This window comes from Aulonocara stuartgranti (genome assembly GCF_965226115.1).
Source record: "Aulonocara stuartgranti genome assembly, chromosome: 15".
NCBI classification, from domain to species: domain Eukaryota; kingdom Metazoa; phylum Chordata; class Actinopteri; order Cichliformes; family Cichlidae; genus Aulonocara; species Aulonocara stuartgranti.
The window spans coordinates 17696573-17716038 of record NC_138951.1 but is presented as its reverse complement, the minus strand read 5'-3'; the positions used below and the strand labels follow the sequence as shown (position 1 = coordinate 17716038).

The 19466-nt window shown below is 37.8% G+C and overlaps 2 protein-coding genes across 3 annotated transcripts; one reads left to right on the top strand and one right to left on the bottom strand.

The window, feature by feature from the left end:
- Positions 1–2: 2 nt before the first annotated feature.
- LOC309688853 (adhesion G-protein coupled receptor G2-like) lies at positions 3–10980 on the bottom strand. Of its 2 annotated transcripts, XM_082504876.1 has the most exons (18): positions 10913–10980; positions 10719–10823; positions 10351–10503; positions 8956–9003; positions 8696–8851; positions 8506–8544; positions 8267–8347; positions 7885–8038; positions 7228–7390; positions 6704–6838; positions 6519–6629; positions 6386–6422; positions 4565–4665; positions 4071–4192; positions 1436–1704; positions 1226–1328; positions 853–1136; positions 3–638 (listed from the first exon to the last, which is right to left on the bottom strand). In XM_082504876.1, exons 2-18 carry the CDS (start codon positions 10774–10776, stop codon positions 496–498), a joined length of 2157 nt encoding a protein of 718 aa, XP_082361002.1. In that variant the 5' UTR covers positions 10777–10823; positions 10913–10980; the 3' UTR covers positions 3–495. The 2 variants fall into 2 exon arrangements, with proteins under 2 accessions (XP_082361002.1, XP_082361001.1); XM_082504875.1 differs by lacking the exons at positions 10351–10503; positions 10719–10823; positions 10913–10980 and adding an exon at positions 9552–10156.
- Positions 10981–16528: 5548 nt separating this feature from the next.
- mtif3 (mitochondrial translational initiation factor 3) lies at positions 16529–19256 on the top strand. The gene is made up of 4 exons (XM_082506913.1): positions 16529–16633; positions 17260–17728; positions 18213–18364; positions 18975–19256. Exons 2-4 carry the CDS (start codon positions 17269–17271, stop codon positions 19221–19223), a joined length of 861 nt encoding a protein of 286 aa, XP_082363039.1. The 5' UTR covers positions 16529–16633; positions 17260–17268; the 3' UTR covers positions 19224–19256.
- Positions 19257–19466: the final 210 nt, after the last annotated feature.

Genomic DNA, 19466 nt, shown 5'->3' with positions numbered 1-19466 from the left:
CATTCCTTCTTATGTCAGTGTACAAAATTTAATGTCACCCAATTTGTGTTTTTGTTTTGTTTTTTAAGAGGGACTGGCACTTGTATAGAGGCAGTGTGTCTCTTATTCACCCGTTCACACATCAGAAGCAGCAGTTCAAGGCACTCACCTGCTACCAAGTGCAACCTGAGGTACATCCTTTGCCAGGAGATATGGCCAGTTAGTAGTCATGGCTATTATAGTCTTTAGTACTTGACTAGAGCTATAAAACTATTAACAGTTTAAAATGGCTAAAAGAAGGACAAAAGTTTATTATATTCTATTGATTTTTCTCAAACTATCAAAGTTCATTGCTTCCAAGACAAATTAAGACCTTTAACAGTAAAGCCATTTTCTAACATGTATTTACAATATCAACAAACCTAACTGGGACTCTGTGTGTTATTAACTATTAGAGTGTTTTACAGCAGTTTACACTTAACGGTACGGGTCTTCAGTCTCAGTGTGTCTGTTTCTTCAGCTCAGCCAGGTCGAGTAGGGGTTTGTAAAGCTGCTTAGACTGGTTTTATCAGTGATGTTACTGACGCTGCTTGACTTCTCATCAGAGGCTGGAGGTAACATGCGGGAGGTTTTGTAGTAGTAGACGAACAGGAAAAAACCTGGCAAGCAGAGAGACATGGTCAGTAGTGTATAGAGAAAAGGCAATTTGCATGAAGAATATGAAATATTTTTGTTCTTTCAAATAAATATGCACAGTTTTTAATATTAAAAACTGAATTTAATCAATAAAAACATCAAGTGTTATCCTGTGAGTGTTATTATGCAACACGGTTGACTTAGAATGATTGAAAGGTGCTTGCTGGTTGTCAGTACCTTGGAAAGAATTGAGGATGGTGAAAAGGTAGAGCGCGGGGACCTGGAAGACACCATAGGCAAAGAAAGCAAAGCCCCATGTAATGCCCAGCATGAAACACAGGCCCATGATGCTTAAGATGTTTATGCTACTTTGCTCCCCTTTTGCTTTGGCTCCTTTGACATTCCTGAGACAACAGAGCCAGGACATCATGATGATGAAGGTGGTAAAAGTGAAGAGGAAGACCAAAGCATAGTAGCCTATGTTGATGATTAAGTGGACACTGTTGTCTGTTATCCAACACCTTAGAAGGAAAAGACAAGTCAGCTTTTCTGAAATTTAATATGAAATGTAATGGAATAGTAATGGTACGTGATAGTGTAGCAGGCTCACATCATCACTCTATCTGCAGCGTTTCCAGTGTTTTGGTAGCTGATGACTTGTTCACCATATTTCCCAATGCAGAGCAGGACAATCCCAATAACTGAAGGCAGTACTGGAAAAATAAATGGGGAAAAAAATCAGGTGAAACAGCAAGAAGGAAAGAGTGAAACTTTCAAGAAGTCTATAGATGTTCAATTTTTAATTATAACATAAACTTACTCCAGCTGGTAATGGCGATTTTCAGTATGTAGCGATGGATTGCGATTTTCCCTCCTGTATACAGGCTCAGACACAGGTGGAAGGCCTGCGCAGCAAACCAGGTGAAAGTGGCCAGCATAAAATAGTGCATTAGAGCCGCCATGATCTTACAGCCCACACTGTTGTTCAGGTTCGCCACATAGTTATTGACCAGGAAAGTGAGGTTAAGCAGGAACAAGGCACACACAAGGTTGATGAGGATCTTTGTGGCATTAGTGGCCTTGATCCGCCTGTATGGGGAGATGATTAACAGAGAGGAAACAAAGCGTGAAATAATAATGCCCTGTGGGTCTAAATAATTAGCAATCAAGGTATTTGTTGATTTTGGTAATTATTTCATTTTTAATTAATATAAATTGGGAAAAACTGACAAATTCAATATTCTCACATGTGGAGATTCGCTGAATTTAACAGTTTGTAAAAGACTAAAGCCTGCTTAGTCTTTTACAAACTGTTAAATTCAGTCAAAGAAATGTGAAGGGCAAGTTGCTTCTGAGAGAAACTTGGTTTTGAATATCAGCAACCACAAAAGGTCAAATTTCCATATTGCAAATACAGTAAAATAAACATGGTTATAGACAGTAAAAGTAGGAGAGATGTTACATACAAATAACTGTTTTAAAGGGAAATTATGATAAAAGTGATATAGCCTCAAACAAAAAGTATAGACGATCATTTCAAGTTACAGTTGAACTTCCCTTTTTAAGCCATTTTAATACAAAGTCCCAAGTTTTCAGAAGCTCAAATTTTAGATTGAAAATTGACTGACAATCAGTTTCACTGCCCAATAAAACCCGTTCCCTTGTTATTTCATGACAAGTAAAGCACACATAATACCTGAAGTTGATTCAAACCCTTGGACTTTATAGCTTTTAAATGTTAACATTTTGTATAGGAGGGCCAAAGAGATGTTAGCATAAGAGAGACGTGCCATTTTTTAGCTGAAAAAACACAATAGACCTATGTGGGAGATAGCAAAAAAAGTTAGGAGTTTGCAAATCTAAAATCTGGTGCTTTCTTAAATAGATGCAATACTCTGCCCAGCTCAGGAACATCAAAAGACCGCAGAGGAACACTTCACAAAATCTAACCAAGTAAAGACCACTCTTGAGAAGGTGCGTGGATCACTGTCAAGATCTACAATCCAGAGACATCTTCATGAATGGAAATGGAGACAAGAATCTACACAGCACAACAAGATGCAAACCACTGGTTACATTCAAGAACAAGAAGGCCTGGTCAGCTTTTCCAGAAAGATCCCCAAGAACCTGGTGTGGTGGGATGTGGTTAGCTGCACGAGCAGGGTTCAGGGGACAGTGCCAGGGGAGATTGGCCAACACAGCTGATTTTTATCATCTGTTTAACCTCTTGCAGTAGCTGCTGGGGCCTGGGGAGAAGCAGCATGGACTGAGAACGGACTGCGGAGCAGAGCTGGGCTGAGCAGGAGAGAGCTCCAGAGCAGAACTGAGCGGTCAGCTCTGGACAGTGTGTAAATAAACGTCACCTAAAAGTGCAACTGAGAACTCTGTGTATGCATGTGTGTTGCGCCATGGTCAGCTAAACAGTGTTATATCTGGAATTTACTGGGGAAAAAAAAATCTTCGGCCACACGAAACCAATATTAACTTGTATCAGAATGACGCAAAATGTCACATATTAGTCATGGTGGAGGGGATGCTATGCAACTGGCAAAAAACGCAGGTGGTGCCCGTGTAGGCTAGCCGATGTGTGTCATACATCTACAGAGATGCAGGTAACATGCACCTGCTTTTCTTTAAACAATGCTCATTCATAGAGGGTTGTGTGCTGAGGACTTAGAAATACCCCAGGAAACATGGCAGGTAAGGAAAGTATTATATTTGCATAAGATGTACACTGATACATACTGCTGATATTTCCATTACATAACATCAGGCCCCTGTTGATGAATCTCATTTCCCTGTGGTAAACATTATAACACCTCATCACAGTGTTCCACTGTCCTGGAAAGCAGCCTTATTTACATGAAGCTTCATCACACCAGCTGCCAGAAAAGCACGTCTTTCTAAACAAGATTTTAAAAAAAATTCTGTACAGTGTTTGAGGCTATTGCATCAATAACAATTTTGCTCTATTTTATTCATAAAGATCCCAATCATGTTTTGTTTTTTTCAGGAATATATCACCTAGTTATAGTGAGAGCTGTGAATTAATCTGGTAAAGACTTAGTTGCTTACCCTTAAACAGCAAGACTTTGCTCTTATACCCCTTTGTGCAATAAACATTACATATTAAGGTCCAAATTATTTAAAACCTAAACAATATTTCTATTCACAATTAAGGATTTTGACCTCTGATGATGAATTTTACAGTTTCTCTTTACTGAGTCTCTCTCTTTACAGAGATTTTTAGAGTGATTTTATATCTTCTTCCTGGGATAAGTATTAGAGACCTATACAGCGCAGTACTTATTATATCAGCTAATTTTCAATAGATTTTCTCTGTAAAGCTTATTCTGTTCTTCTGTTGTCATCTGTATTAATGCACACTTTTTCTTTTCTGACTATTATATAGTTAAAATGCTTCAATATTGGGAAAAAAAAGCCCAACTTACTACCTTGAAAGGAAGTGCATGAAGAGGACTATGGCGAGGAAGAACATGGAGAGTCCACAGCCAACTTGGGTGATGATTGTGAGGTTTTTAAAATCAGAATCTGAAATGGTTTCATTAAGAGGAGTCTGCAAAAAGCACAGCAAAGCACATCTCATATGAAAACAGTGCCTCGAACAGAAAGTACAGCCCCAGTAATAGTAGCTAATTAGATAAATGGGCAAAAAATTAAGTCCACAAACTGTGGAAAATGTCTGAATAATATTCCTCAACATAAAATTGTGACCAATTTGATTATCGCCTAAAGAGTCAAATTCAAAATGAGCTCGTATTTCAAAACAGTTTAAAGATTTCTTATGTTTTCTGTGATACATTGTTAATAAAATGTGGGTTTACTAATGATTTATAAATCACGTCATTCTGGTTTTATTTACGGTTTACACAGCATCCCATTTTTTGGAAGTGGGGTTGTACATCATTACAGAAGAAGAAAAACATACCATCAAGATAGCGAAGAATGTCAAATGTGAACACTGACACGTAATGCCATGTTTAGTTACATTTGTCACACAGCCATCACTCGTCCAGTTTGGTTGACTTCCTAAGAGAAATAAAACAAGGAACACAATGACGGCCTAACCATCCATAAGTTCAGTTTGCTCAAGTGTCAGAATTTATCTGCTTGTGTCATTTGTACTGCTGATGAGAAATGGTTTCAAGACTGGTTTAAAATAAAACTTCAACTTCTGTTTCCTGATAAATAATTCCACACATTGAAAGCACCATAAAACTCACACCAAAAACTTTTAGCATGCATCTGTGAGGAAACACACTTTCAAAACCATAAAAGTAATGTGATCAGTTTATGTCCATTTTCTGATTTTTACTTGATACCATGATACAGCTGAATCTTTAAATTGGCCATCAGATACGTGGCCTTTGCAGTGGAAACCATGACCCTGTTGTTGATTTTTACTTTGTTAGTTATTCATGCTATGATGTGGCACTCACCAGAAACTGGGTTTCTGTTTTCATTATCTCTCGCAGTGTTTTCCATGTTAAAACATTTGCATGAGCTTTTTTTTTTTTTAAAGTTCACCACAGCATGTATTATTGTGAATGCAGGCTAAACTGGTCCGATACTGATTCCAGTAAAACCAAAGAAATGTTGAGTTTATTTAGTCATGACAAGTCATGGCAATGTGGTTAGTTTTGTGTTTTTATAACCATCTAACACCAAATCCAGTCTCAGAGAAGTTTGGAAAAAAGAAGACACAACCTCCAGTCTATTAAGTTGTGTTTCTGTACTTAAAGTGTTCTTCTTCTTCTTTCCCAACCTTATTTTGATGTCCCTAAACATGTTTTTTATTAGTTCGGTCTCATCCGGTACTGATTTTTGTTCATTGTCATTCAATTAATATTTTCCACATTTAAAAACTAAAGGTTGGAGTTGTTTCATATTTTTCCATACGATTAATTAATAATACATTGTTAATTAGCATTAAATGCTAACTTGATTAGCTTTAGGATATAAAAACTACTCGGTTAGGGATAGAAAAAAAATCATGCCCTTTTATTCTTGTTTATGCAAATATCTAGTCCCATGGCAGGCATCTAGTGCATTTAAGCATAGAGAGATGACCTGAAACCGAGCATGAGAATGTGGAAGAAAGGTCATTTAAGTGACTTTGAATGTGGCATTGTTGTTGATGTCACGTAGGCCGGTCAGAGTATATATGCAGAAGATCGGCTCTGACAATAAATTCACTTTACTCAAATGGACTCCATAGTCACCAAATCCCAGTCCCATAGGGCACCTTTGGGATGTGGTGAGATGAGATGTGAGATTCACATCATGGATGAACAGCCAAAAAATCGGTAGCAATTGTGTGAAGCCAGTGCGAACCAAAATCTCAGGAGAATGTGTCGAGCGACTCGTGGAATCTATGCCATGAAGAAATAAGACTGCTCAAAGCCAGTATTATCAAGACAAAGCGTAACTAATGACATGGCTGATGAGTGTATGCTTCCTACTGAAATACGAGAGTTACAAAATTGTGTTGATTGTCCTGAAAATATGTGTCTACCAATACAAGCAAATACAGTGTTTTTCTGTACATATTTTGGACTTTTACAGAGAGTGGGCTCAGAATTCACTGGCGTCATCATTGAGCTGATCACTTAAGACCGTAACACTTCTCTCTTAAATAATGTAGAGAAGAAACTTTTTGCTCAGCTTTTCTCAGCAATACATAAATAATATGTAACACACAAAACTGTAAATGCCTTATGTCAATGTGCAAATGAAGCAGAGAAGCTACCTTGACCATTCCATGAATGACAAGACGGTATCCCTCTCTGCAAACAAATCAACAGAAAATTAATGAATTTATGCTCTTAAAATGGAAAACAAAATAGAGAAAAAGACCCAAAAGACCCAAACTTTTCACTTACATATGTCATATTCGTAAAAACAATGTTTATTTTGTCTGTGAGGTTGGCGATAGCAGCTCCCATTTCAATGGCTAAAACTTCATTCCCTAAAACAGTACTGTTCTTCTCATCCTGAAAAATCAACTTATGGTCAATCCATCACTGAACATGAAATTTTACATTTGAATTAGCCTGTAGCCCCTTACCTTAGCCATATTAATAAATCGGAAAAGAGCTGCAAATGGGATACTGACGTTTTGAGCGATAGCTTTATCAAAAGCTTCTTTTGGCAGCATAACGGCTCTTGAAAATGTTTTCAAAGTTTCTGTGTTGTCTATAATCTGCAGGAAAGAACACAGAAAGAGTCAGGCTCAGTGCATATTTACCTGGATCTTACTCAAAATACCACAAAAATCTGCAATGTGATGCCCAAGTAAGCGGTAACTTGAACATACTGTAATAACTACATAATAATCTTAACTGTTGTTTTTAGTTGCTGTAACTGTTTCAATTGCACAAAAAAATCTATAATAAAAAGGAAGTCGTAGGATTGTACATGCAATTATGGACAAAGGCCCCTTCCAGTTTGTAGGTGTCATGATTTCTAGGTAAATCTTAAATCGAAGCAATGACATTTTGGGAACCCGCTACTGCTGGGATTTTAGTGGAGGAAATGCTAGGACAGAACAATAGAACGTGTAAAAGTCAAAATAAATTTAATTCCACCTACATTTATGCTGTCATTTGGAGACTGATAAGCAAATAATACTTCTTCTACTTCGTCTTTATGTGTTTCTTTCACCAAAACTCCTTTGACTCCTTCTCCTACAGATATTTCAGCTGAAGATCCATTTATGTTGGCGGCCAAGTTGCTCATGTCATTCATTAGTTTACTGCAGACAGATGTGAGAACATTTCTATATTATACTATAAATGTAAGATGCTGTACGTAAAACCAGTTTTTAAAAAAACATGTTTTACAGTGGGGGGGGGGGGGTTAAATGTCAAAAACCAAATTAAACTTTTCAGCATTTTCCTTCTGGGGAAAATAATGTAGGAGTTTTTCAAAGCTGCTAGAATGTCTTACACGTAAGTTGTTTTTTGGCAGCAATGTGTGACGCACAGTTTAATTGTATTAGTGAGATATGGAGATCACTTTCAACTCTTCAGTTCAATAGTAAGGTTTACTGATCCTGAGCCCAGTAGGTAGTAGTGCCTAAATCTAAGTAGCAAGTGAAAGCAAAACTAGACAGTGAGTGGAAAATGAGAAAAACCGAGTGGAAAACTCAGATTTAGATCTTCTAGATATAGATCTTCTTAAATAACTCAATAGAAAATAAATGACGAATACATGCAGTATATCATTTGGTAAGTGAGTGTGTCTTACGCGGCATTTGCAGGAATAATTTCTCCTCCCTTTTCAGAAAGTGTTGTATTAAGTACTTTTTTCTCCTCAGGCTTTTTCACTGGATTGTTACAGTTTATACAGTTGGTGGTTGTTGAGTTTATGTCGATTATGTATTCATTCTGGAGATTTGGAGCTGGAAGGTGGAGAATTTAGGTTTAAACTTAAGAACTCAACATTTAACAAAATATAAAGAAAGGTGTTATTTTACTCTCAGCATTTTACTTATATGAATTTTATTTAATCAAATTATGGCGTAATGCAAAGACTCTGTTAGGCAAGATTTGTCCGATTCATTGTGCACTCATCAGGAAAAATGACTATTATGAAAGTGTGATACTTGCCTGCACTTATCTAAACTTACCCATGGTACTGCATTCTTCTTTACCATAGGCAGAGTTTTTACACACCGTGTTTGTATTGATACATCTGATGTGACATAACTCTTCAGCATTATTTTGTCAGATTTTACCACCACAATCAGAGAAAGAAAGGCAGGAGAAAAAAAATTAACATTGCATTCTAATCCTTATTTTCAAGGTTTCAACTTTTAAATGTTTCCTATTAGCTCTGCATTTTATCTTTTCATTGATATGAATTTACCTGTGTCTGTGGTATTGAAGCTACAGTTTTCACCTTGATCTGGATGACAAAAATGTTTGGTTAATTAGATATTTTTTTATTTTATCATTTATCATATTTTATCATTTTTTAATCTTTTTTATTTTAATTTGCTAACAATGCTGAAAAAACAAGAAGTTCAAAAATATAAAATACTGAAGAGTTGTTTTACCTGTAAAGTTCAATTGTGTGTCGTTGCAGAATGTCCCATACAGAACGTACATATGCACACGTTGATCTATATGCCATTTTGAAATGTGAAGTTTCAAAATGTTGCTATTGTTTTTAATTTTTGGCCAAGTGTCCTGAATTTTTCTGGTATAATTTTCTGGTATTAAAAAACAACATACAGATACATTTTTATTTGCTAAAATGCTGATTAGAAAGTCAAATATTGGCAACTAAAACAATATGAAACTAAGCTGGACTCACCCAATTCAATTCCGTTTGTCTCTACAAATACTATGCAATTCACTTTTGCTGTAAAGGCAAAGAACAGTGTGTGTTTTTAATACATTTAAATCTTTTACATGCCTTAACAACTATAAATCAATATCTAGAAAAAAAAACATTTTCAGAATTTTATTGGATTGACATTTTAACAAGGTCTAAATAAAGTGCATTTACAGGGATGAGGCATCTCACACAGGACAAAACATCCATGTAAATGTGTTGCACTTCATGTTTATCTAAACTTGGAGTTTGTCCCAACATGCTTAAGTAACCTGTTCAAGTTACCTGATTATAACACATCAAAAGGCTCCTTTAAATGAATTAATCTCCATAAAGTCTTGTCGAACCAGGTCTCATATTAAAATGTCAAACCGAAATGTTCGTTATATGTTGCATTTCCAATCAAAGTTCCCAGAAATCTCAATCCCAGTCCAATTAATTTCAACAGGTCAAATCTTTGGCTTTTGTTTAACTTCCTCTTTGTTGGACGGTGATTGCAAAAACAGAGAATCTCATTTCATCGCAACTTGTGAAAAATGAGAAGCAGTTGTAACTGAAACGTGTATTTGACTTACTCTTGGTCTTCCATGGACTCATGTGTTCTGGGGGCCTCTGGATGTCTGGAGTTTTGATCTCCTCCATACCCGCTTCACACCCTGGAGGACGGGGCTGTGGCCCCCCCACACTCCCTAGCAGATCATTACATGGAGAAACCTTTGGAATGCAAGCATGCTGATCCACACAGGTATGCACACATGGGTATTCACAGACGCGGACTAAAGCTTTCTTGGCTGCTGCCTCAAAGCACACTGTGCGCTGTCTATCTTGCATGCTGCACAATATCGTTTATTATTTAGTAAATATTGATATCTATGACTAGCTAGTTTATTGTGATGGTGCTTTGTTTTCTCTATTATTATGTTGCTCTTTGTTGTTTGCTGTCTCCTCTGTTTGTTTTTTTTGTTTGTTTGTTTTTTTTTTTCTCCATACAGGTGACCCAGGAGTTCTTTTTTTTTTCTCTCTCTTCCCCCCCCTTCTCACCGTCTCTTCTCCCCTTTGGTTTTCTTTCTTTCTCTCCCCCTCTTTCTCTCATTCATTCCCCCTGTCCTATTTATTTAAAAAAAAAAAAAAAAAAAAAAAGACAAAGGATGAACTGAAGCTCTGCCATCACGTAATGTCGCATACTGCTGTTTCTGATGTCATTTAAAAAACAAAACAAAAAAAACAAAAAAAAAAAATTTCAACAGGTCAAATCTTTGGCTTTTGTTTAACTTCCTCTTTGTTGGACGGTGATTGCAAAAACAGAGAATCTCATTTCATCGCAACTTGTGAAAAATGAGAAGCAGTTGTAACTGAAACGTGTATTTGACTTACTCTGTCCCCAGTAGTTTGTTGCATTGATATTGCCATAGAAACTATCGACAACAACAAAACTTTTTTTCTGCTTGAAACAGTTTCTGATATCCATGAAATTATTTTTATTGGAATTTCCATTTCTTGAACGGTCATGTCCAGAATTGGATGACCCTGAAATAAAAATTGACAAATATTTTTATCGATTTAGTTAACACTGACATTATAGCTACCATAGTTGAACTTGTGATATTCAAAATTTTTGGTCATCTTGTTTCAAAAGTATAATTCATTTAAAGAAAAATGAATTGTGATACACTAGCACTTGCTGAACGTTTAGCTAAGATAACAAATGTCCTGTAAAGATTCAGCAGAATTCATGTACTCACCTGGACCCTGCAAAATGCTCATTAACAAAACCAAAGCAGTCCAACTGAGCCGAGTCATGTTTGGATGGGATGTGATGTGAGTCAGGATGTGTGACTCATTCAGTCCTGCAGTTAACATATACCAAGTATTGTTCAAAAGCCATTTTTAAAAAGGAACTTTCAGCCAAAGATGCCCCAAGCATTTCATTTTTTACCTTTCTCTGGCTGAAGTCAAATCATTAGTCAGCAGAGCACCTGGAGAGGAACTGAACCTCTGGCAATGTGCACTTGTTGTCAAACTTTGGGTAGATACCCACTGCACAAATTTTGTCTTGCAAATTCAGTTTCTGAATATGTCATCAGACTTGAGTGTGCTATGCAAAGCAGGCATAGGAACTGTGATGTCCTTTGATGAGGATCCAGGTCTAATTTTGTGAGCTGCACACTGGCTGTTATCATGTTGTGCATACAGCATCATTTTTCCATTGAAGACGTGTTAAAAGCGTAACCTTTCAGGAGGATTTGTTTCCTAAAACTCTCATAAGTGATCATTTCTCATCATTTCAAGCAGATGAAATATGTTCATATTATTTAACAGCTCAGATGCTATCTGTGTTGCCAAGTTTAATGGAAGCATAAATAATGTTATTCACAAAAAACTACAATGAGCTAAATTAAAACTCGGAGTAAAGACCCGACTATGGCCTTTAACAACAAAGTGGAGGTTATCAGTTTCAGTGTCAATCTATATTTTTGGAAACAAGTCTGCGTCACAAACAACCTCCCACGTTTTCAAAGGTGTGACATTAAAATCAGTATCACAGTGGGTGGAAAATGAAAGATTTGACCTGTTTTGCTCAGTAAACCACATTTATTGACACAACTATATGAATATTGCAATATGTAGTCCAAATTCTTTGGGCTAAATATTTGGCCTCTGGACACCACCACAGAGAACATTTAGGATGTGATCAAAGCCCTGATTTTTGCCCGTAATTATAAAGGTCTGACAAAAGTATTTCATTAACTGTTAATGAATTACAGCCATTTTTATATATTTCCTCTTATTTTCAGTGCGGCTCAAAAGTAATAAGTGGTTTTATGGCCACGCGAGCTCAGTTTCCTTGTCATTTCATTACAAATGAAGCAGTTAAAATATCTGGAGCTAATTTTTAACTATTAAACTTTTTTTTTAAAGACCATCATTAGGCTGAAAAACCACAACAAACCTATCAGAGAGAAAGTCAAAATTTCAGGATTATAATTACTCTAACTATGACGATAAACTATAATCTATAATCTATAAACTATAATCTATAATCTATAGCTAACTATAATCTGCAGACACCTTCATGAATGTACATACTGTGATTTTACAGTGAGGTACAAATCACTGATTAGAAAGCATCTGTCTAGTTTTGAAAAGAAAACGAAGATTAACTCGCCCTAGGATGATAAGAAAAGTATACAGCAGGAAAGTAATAGTCCATGATCCAAAATATACTGCACCTGTATATGTATACATGTATGTATGTATTGCATCATCTTCATTTGTGGTGCATATAAATTTTGCCGTAATGTTACGGTACGGGCATAATGATGATGATGTGACTGCTGACAGAAACAGCTGGATGAATTGTGACGGCTATCTCATAATGACCAAGGGAAAATGTGCTCAGATTTGTAGCATTTTATTGGCCGTGCCATTTAAAAATCAGAAGATCAACTATATTCTTTAACAAAGTGTGGAGATCGTTTGCTGTGGCACCTCAAATTGGGGTTGGCTGCAACTTGTCTTGAAATGTAACAGCTTCCTAATGTGACATCATTAATCAACTACCCATCAGTTATAAAGTCACAGTGTATATAAGATTTCACTCTGTAGACTTCCATGATGAAACTGTGATGGAGGTATAGATCGGGGGAGGGTAGAAAACCACTTCAACAGCATCAGTGGAAGATAGAAGAAATCTGTGCTGTTAATAAGATAAGATAAGATAAGATAAGATAAGATAAGATAAGATAAGATAAGATAAAACTTTATTAATCCCTCGGGTGGGTTCCTCTCGAAAATTCGGTTTCCAAAAGCACAGCACCAACAAAAGTTACAGAGTTACAGAATATTATATATACTGTATATATACACACACACACATATATATATATATATAAATACAGAGACATATATAAATAAAATATATGAAGGGGATAAATAGAATAAATAGGAATAAAAAATAAAAATACAAGTGAATTGCACATTTCAAGTATTGAGGTCTATTGCACCATTGACTATTAACAAAAAGTATTGCACAAAAGGTATTGCACAGTGAGGTGAAGAGGCACTACAGCTTAGTTGTTCCCCCCTCCTTTGTCCTCCTGTCTCCCCTCCCTCTCCCCTCCAGAGAGGAGTTAAACAGTTTGATGGCGTGTGGGACAAAGGAGTTTTTAAGTCTGTTAGTTCTTGTCTTGGGGAGAAGCAACCTGTCACTGAACAGACTCTTCTGGTTGTTAATGGCCGTGTACAGAGGATGCCCAGCATTGTTCATAATGTCCAGCAGCTTTTTTAGTGTCCTTTTCTCTGCCACTGTCACCAGAGTGTCCAGCTTCATGCCGACCACAGAGCTAGCCTTCCTGATCAGTTTCTCCAGCCTGGATGAGTCCTTCTTTGCTGTGCTGCTCCCCCAGCACACCACAGCATAGAAAAGTACTCCAGCAACCACTGACTGGTAAAACATCCTCAGGAGCTTCCTGCAGATGTTAAAAGACCTCAGCCTCCTGAGGAAGTACAGTCGGCTTTGGGCTTTTTTATACAGGTGCTCTGTGTTGCATGACCAGTCCAGTTCATTGTCCACCCACAGCCCGAGGTACTTGTACTTGTTGACCACCTCCACCTCCTCCCCCTCTATCTGAACCGGCAGTGGATGGAGCAATAACGACCCTCAGTGATGTGACTAAGAGCCCAACACTCATGTTATACAGCCTTAGAAGTTAGAAGATGACTCTTGTAAGGCACACATCTGCCAAACAGTATTTAAAGCATCCTGAGAATGAAAGAATTTCTTGGAAAAACATTGTTGGAATTTTGTTGGCTTTCCAAAAAAGGCAGACATTTCATATTTGCACAAATAACCTGAAGGTATTCCATTGAATTTAATTTTGAAACTCTCTTTCTCAACATTTGAAGTTACTGCTGTTATTGTAGTCAGTGTGACTGGGAATTTGACTGTCTGGCAATTCCCACATGCATGCCAGTTATTTCCATTTCTGCTTTCTTCTAAAAAAGGGGCCCATAGGGGCTGCTTGCTGATAAGCTCTTGCTGCTGATGTATTTATAGTACTATCTTATATACACAAAATCATTTACATTTTGTATTTTGTTTTTTCTTGGTAACAATATTTGCATGCTGTTGTGGTTAAGTGGAGTGGTTGAGCTGGAATTAGTTTGCATTTTCTTTGCTTACCAGTTGCCTGTGCTGTCTGAAATAAACATGTTAACTTTTAGATTTATGAGTTTATGTTTCAGTTCCCACGCTCACTAAAAGCCTCAGGGTCTCAGTATTAGTCTGGATGATGAAAACCTCACATTATCTGTGCACTGTCTCCAGTCAGGTTAGTGTAACCTGGTATTAACAGTCCACGGAGTGACTTTTTCCAGTCAAGAAATAGTGTGGCACGCAACTCTTCGTATACCAACAGTGACACATAAACAAATAACAGGCAAAGTATGTACCTGTTGAGCACATAAGCTCTTGGAAGCACACCGAACACTTCCTGTCCAGCACAAAACAGCACACATGTAGTCAATGTTTAGCCAAATCCCCCTCTATGCCACACACAGAGGAGCGTTTATCAGCAGCTACAAAGCAACGCTTTTTCTTGCATTAATAGATAAACATCAAAATGACTGAAAAGAGCAAATATAAGCTAGAAGACTCTTGCAAACACTCACATGGACAGATATGAAAATGTTATTACACTAAATAAAAGACATATTATTCCATGCATGCACAGTAGAATGCGGATGAGCGACGAAGGGAAGATGTATTCTTCTGGTTCCATAGTGTAGCGGTTATCATGTCTGCTTTACACGCAGAAGGTCCTGGGTTCAACCCCCAGTGGAACCACTTACTTTATAGCAGCTGGACAGTGTAGTGGTAAGATACACGCCTGTTCAATTCCCACCATGCTAAAAACGAGCCCTGGAGAGGCGCAGCCTGCCTGCAGTTCAGGACAGAAGCATTTCGCTATATGTTGTACTGTGTAAGTGACAAATAAAAATTTGTATTTGTAACCGCCTCTCTATCAATAATGAGGACCAATAATAAAATGAATACCATGTTTTAATCAGTAAAACTTGACACTAGTATTTGAGCCTATAAGCTTATCAGCAAAGGTGTTTACTCTTATCACAAAGCAAATGAGCCAAAGGCCATTTTCTCTTTAGTCTTTTATAACCACAGGACTCGTCCCCTGTTGGCAATTTTTTTTTTTAAAAAAGCAGTTTTAAGTAAATTTGGATTGATTTTACCTGAAAGCAAGGGCAATTTTTTTTTAATGTGGTCCATGTTTGAGTTCTAAAACTGGCAAGCTTTATTAGCAAACTGCATCCATAGACTGCATGAGTGCATCACACAGGCATACATCTGTTACTGCCAAGTCACATATAAATTCACAAAAACTATAATCACACTCCTTAGACTGGTTGCACACTTTAGTCAGCCTCTAGTAGATGGTGGCAGAAAGTCTAACACTGAATCGAACTGAGCATCAGATTGGGAAACAAAGGTGATTTAAGTGACTTCAAACATGGCATGGCTGTTGGTCCCAGACAGGCTGGTCAGATTATTCCAGAAACTGTTGATCTGCTAGGATTTCTAACAGAGCTCAGTTCAGTTCATTTTTATTTCAAACATATACGTTCACCAACATTTCATAATATAATTCCATGCAGTTGTAGTTGAAAAGTTGTAGGCAGAAGTATATACTTATTTAGCCCTACCCTCTTAGATTTACGTCTTAATCATTTCCTCATAATCTAAATTTGAACAACAAAAACGTATACAATGCCTTCAACTTAGCACATAACGTCACAAAAATATTTTCTCATATACAATTAAAACTATATTTAGATTTACTGATTTGCAGAAGAAAATAAAAATCACTTTGATTTGATAGGAAGGCAGCAGTAACTGAATTAACCACTGGTTGCAGCAGAAGAGCATCTTTGAACATACAACACATCACACCAAAAACAGACAGGCTACAGCAGCCGGTCGTGTAGTGTGTGGGGAACATTTTCTTGGCACACTAAAGGGCCCTTAGTACCAATCAAGCATTCTTTAAACACCACAGCCGACCTTGGGTATTGTTGCTAACCATGTCCGTCTCTTTGTGACCACACTGTAACCATCTTCTAATGACTGCATCCAGCATATTGCAAGGTTTCAGTATTCTCACAATGGTTTCTTGAACATGACTGAGGGTTCACTGTACTCAGATGGCCTCCATAACCACCAGATTTCATTCCAATAGAGCACCTTTAGGATGCAGTGGAACGGGAGAGTCACATCATGGAAAATGATCAGCTGCCAAAAAAGTATTTGCCAAAAGGTGATTGTAGGAATTTAAACTGTTGTTAATGTTGTGACTTTTCCCCCTGTAATCTGTCAAAAAGGGAGAAGGTGCAACAGCCTCATAAATCCAGTTCACTACAGTGCATTTACCAACATAAGCAAAGCTATTAGACATTACAAAAACAAAAGAAATAGAAACATCGGCGTTAGCAAGGATTTGTCCAGTGAGTGTAGTGTCCTAGGTTTTCCTCATGAGGGCAGTATAGGGGTTATTTGAAACAAAGTAAACGAAGAAGTGCATGGCGGAAGGAGTTACAGTAGTCACCCTGATGCGGAGAGCAATAATAAACGGCACTGACACGAGTGAGTAGCAAAAACGCACTGCAGGAGATAAAACGGGGAGGTTTAGTTTCTGTCTGGATTCTTGCGCTTCTCTAATTAATGCATGCATTGATGTTTGTAACCCGCTGGCTCCACAGACAAACTGCTCTGTCTAGGACACTTAATGACAACCAACCCGAAGTGCATTCCTTTTCTCTGTGAACTGTAACACACCAGACACTTGTGTGCTAATTTCACACTCATTAAAAGACATTCACTCTTATATACTTCGCAAATAATCAAGGTTTTCTAGCTACCATCGCATTCCAGTTTGCCAGACTATCCATTGTCCCAGTGTAAAATGCCCAAAGTCAAGCGATGAAACAAAGCTGATGTGTCCCGAATGACAGATGGGACCCCGAAAGTGTTTTTACTCGTAACTTGTGTGGTTTGTTCAGTAACAAGTAAAAGTAAAACAAGCAAAGAAAATTGAATTCGACTATTTTCGAATGGAGGCTGGCTCGATTATGAAAACTGGATAATTAAACTGTTTTTTTCGCTTGAAAGACAATTATTGATGTTTAAATTGTGTTTGATGTTGAGCTTTGTGATATTAGTTCTTAAATTGTGAATGCACTGTCGAATAATCTCATCATTTTTTTCTTAAGGTTTAGGATATGTCTGCAGGCTGTGTAAGATGGGTGCTAAGCCATGCAGTGAGAACGGTGTGTGGTGGGAGTCCCTTGTATACGCCACCAGCCTTAAGATTTACAATATGCAGCAAAAGATGTAATATCATCGCTGCCTCTTGGAGACAGTCTGCTTTCTCCACTGAAGTACACAATACAGAACAAACTCCAGCCACGCCAAAGAAGAAAAAGCAAGATCCCCGAGCAAATGCCTCGATCAGCAGCATCGGCCGTAAGATCCCTGAGCGTCAGATACAGGTGATAAGTGCAGCTGGTGAGAACCTGGGCGTCATGCACCGTGCAGATGTCATCAGAATGATGGATGAGGAGGGTCTCAAGTTAGTGCTACTCAGTGAGCACAAAGACCCACCAGTCTACCAGTTGATGAGCGGCAAACAGATCCACGAGGAGCAACTAAAAATGCGGGAGAAGAAGAAAGCGAAAGCAGGTAGATGGTTACCAGATGCTTTTCTCATTCCTCTCTATCCTACTGCCTTCAACCCAGACATTATGTTGAAGGATATCTCAGTTCCTAAAATGTATATGAAGGACAGAGGACAGGGGAGGTAAGGCAGAGGAGCTATAATTGAGGATGCTCAGGTGTATCCTTTGCAGAAGTGTTTTCACCTTGAACATATTAACGAGGCATGGCACACAGCCAGTTCTCTCTACTTGCATTCCTTCTTTGTCCTCGCTGGGGAAATAAGGCTCCAGGAGAGGATGTGAGGAAAGGAACTGGGGATGTACAAACTGAGAAATGAGAAAAGAGGCATTACCTAGGTCAGTTTAAGGACGGTTCAAGAAATAAAGAGTTACATTACACCAAAGTCATGCTCTTTGCTTGAAATTGTCATAGACTTTAGAAAAGCACTTTTGGGGTGACAGGTTGACAAGCAGCTGTAAGTCCAAAAATAGTTGTTTTTTTGCTCCAGTTCCTGTGCAGGTGAAGGAGCTCAGCTTTTCAGGTGGCATAGCGTCTCATGACCTCACCACAAAGCTGAAGCAGGTGGAGAGCTGGCTGGAAAAGAAACACCATGTGAAGATCACTCTGCGGGCAGTGCGTCGTGAATCTGCAGTTAACCTGGTGAGGAAGAACGCCTATAAACCTGAGCGAATTCCTTGATTATTCTTTTATTCAGTAAGGGTCTGAGTTGTGACTAATATAACATAACAAATGTATATACATATATGGTTGCAGTGGTTAATCCACCACTATGTCAATTTTCAAATTCATTATTTCACAAAAAAGCAGAGAAATGGGCAAAGCACGCTATTATTTTGATTAAGATGCCAAATTACAATTATTCAATTGTATTGATGAACAAAAAAATTAGTTTTAGAGATTAATTGTTTTGCTTGATTAATTTCTGGCTTCTCAGAGAAGTCCCCTGTGTCGTTTCAAATACAGTAAGGAGCTTATTTAGCAATAAGCTAATGTATTTTTTTTAAATCCCTGTTATTGGTTCAGAAATATTTAGATGTAGGTCTTGCTTAATTACTTAAACAAAACTTTGCACAGCAATTTAGGGCTGTTTATAGCAAAAAAAATTAAAGTAAAATATGAGTAAGTAAAATCCTCAGTAAAAACTCAGTATTGCTCATATTTCAGTAAAAATTACTTTCGCATTTAGGTTTTTTTTTTTCTTCCTTAAAAGCTTTTTATGCAGAAACATCTTTGTGTTTTCTTTCCACAGGATGCCACTCTGGAGCAAATCGTGGAACAAATGGAAGTAATGGTGGGATTTGTCTCAAGGCCAAAAGTGATACGTGATGGCCAAGCAGCCGTGTGCATCCTCCGACCGCCTTCAGCAAAGGAACTGTCACAAAAAGGAAAGAACAAGGCTGCAGAAGCACAGCCTGCCAACTCCACTTCAGAGGCCGCTCAGAGTGAAACGTCTCCTGTTGGCAGCACGGACACAACACAAGGGTCCACACAGCACTGATGTGACAGAAATAAAACTTTTTCACAAAAGCAAGTTGGAGTCTGTGCCTAGTGCCACAACTTGTTTCGTCAATCAGACTTTGTAGTTTAAAAGTTTATAACCCAGGGCATGGAGGTCCCACGGGATACAAGACCAGGCTGTCATGTAACCTTTGGCCAAGTAGACACAAACACAAACGCAAAATTGCTTAACAGAGCCACAAAATGACTGTACAGAAAACTGCAAACAACAAAATAACAGTGA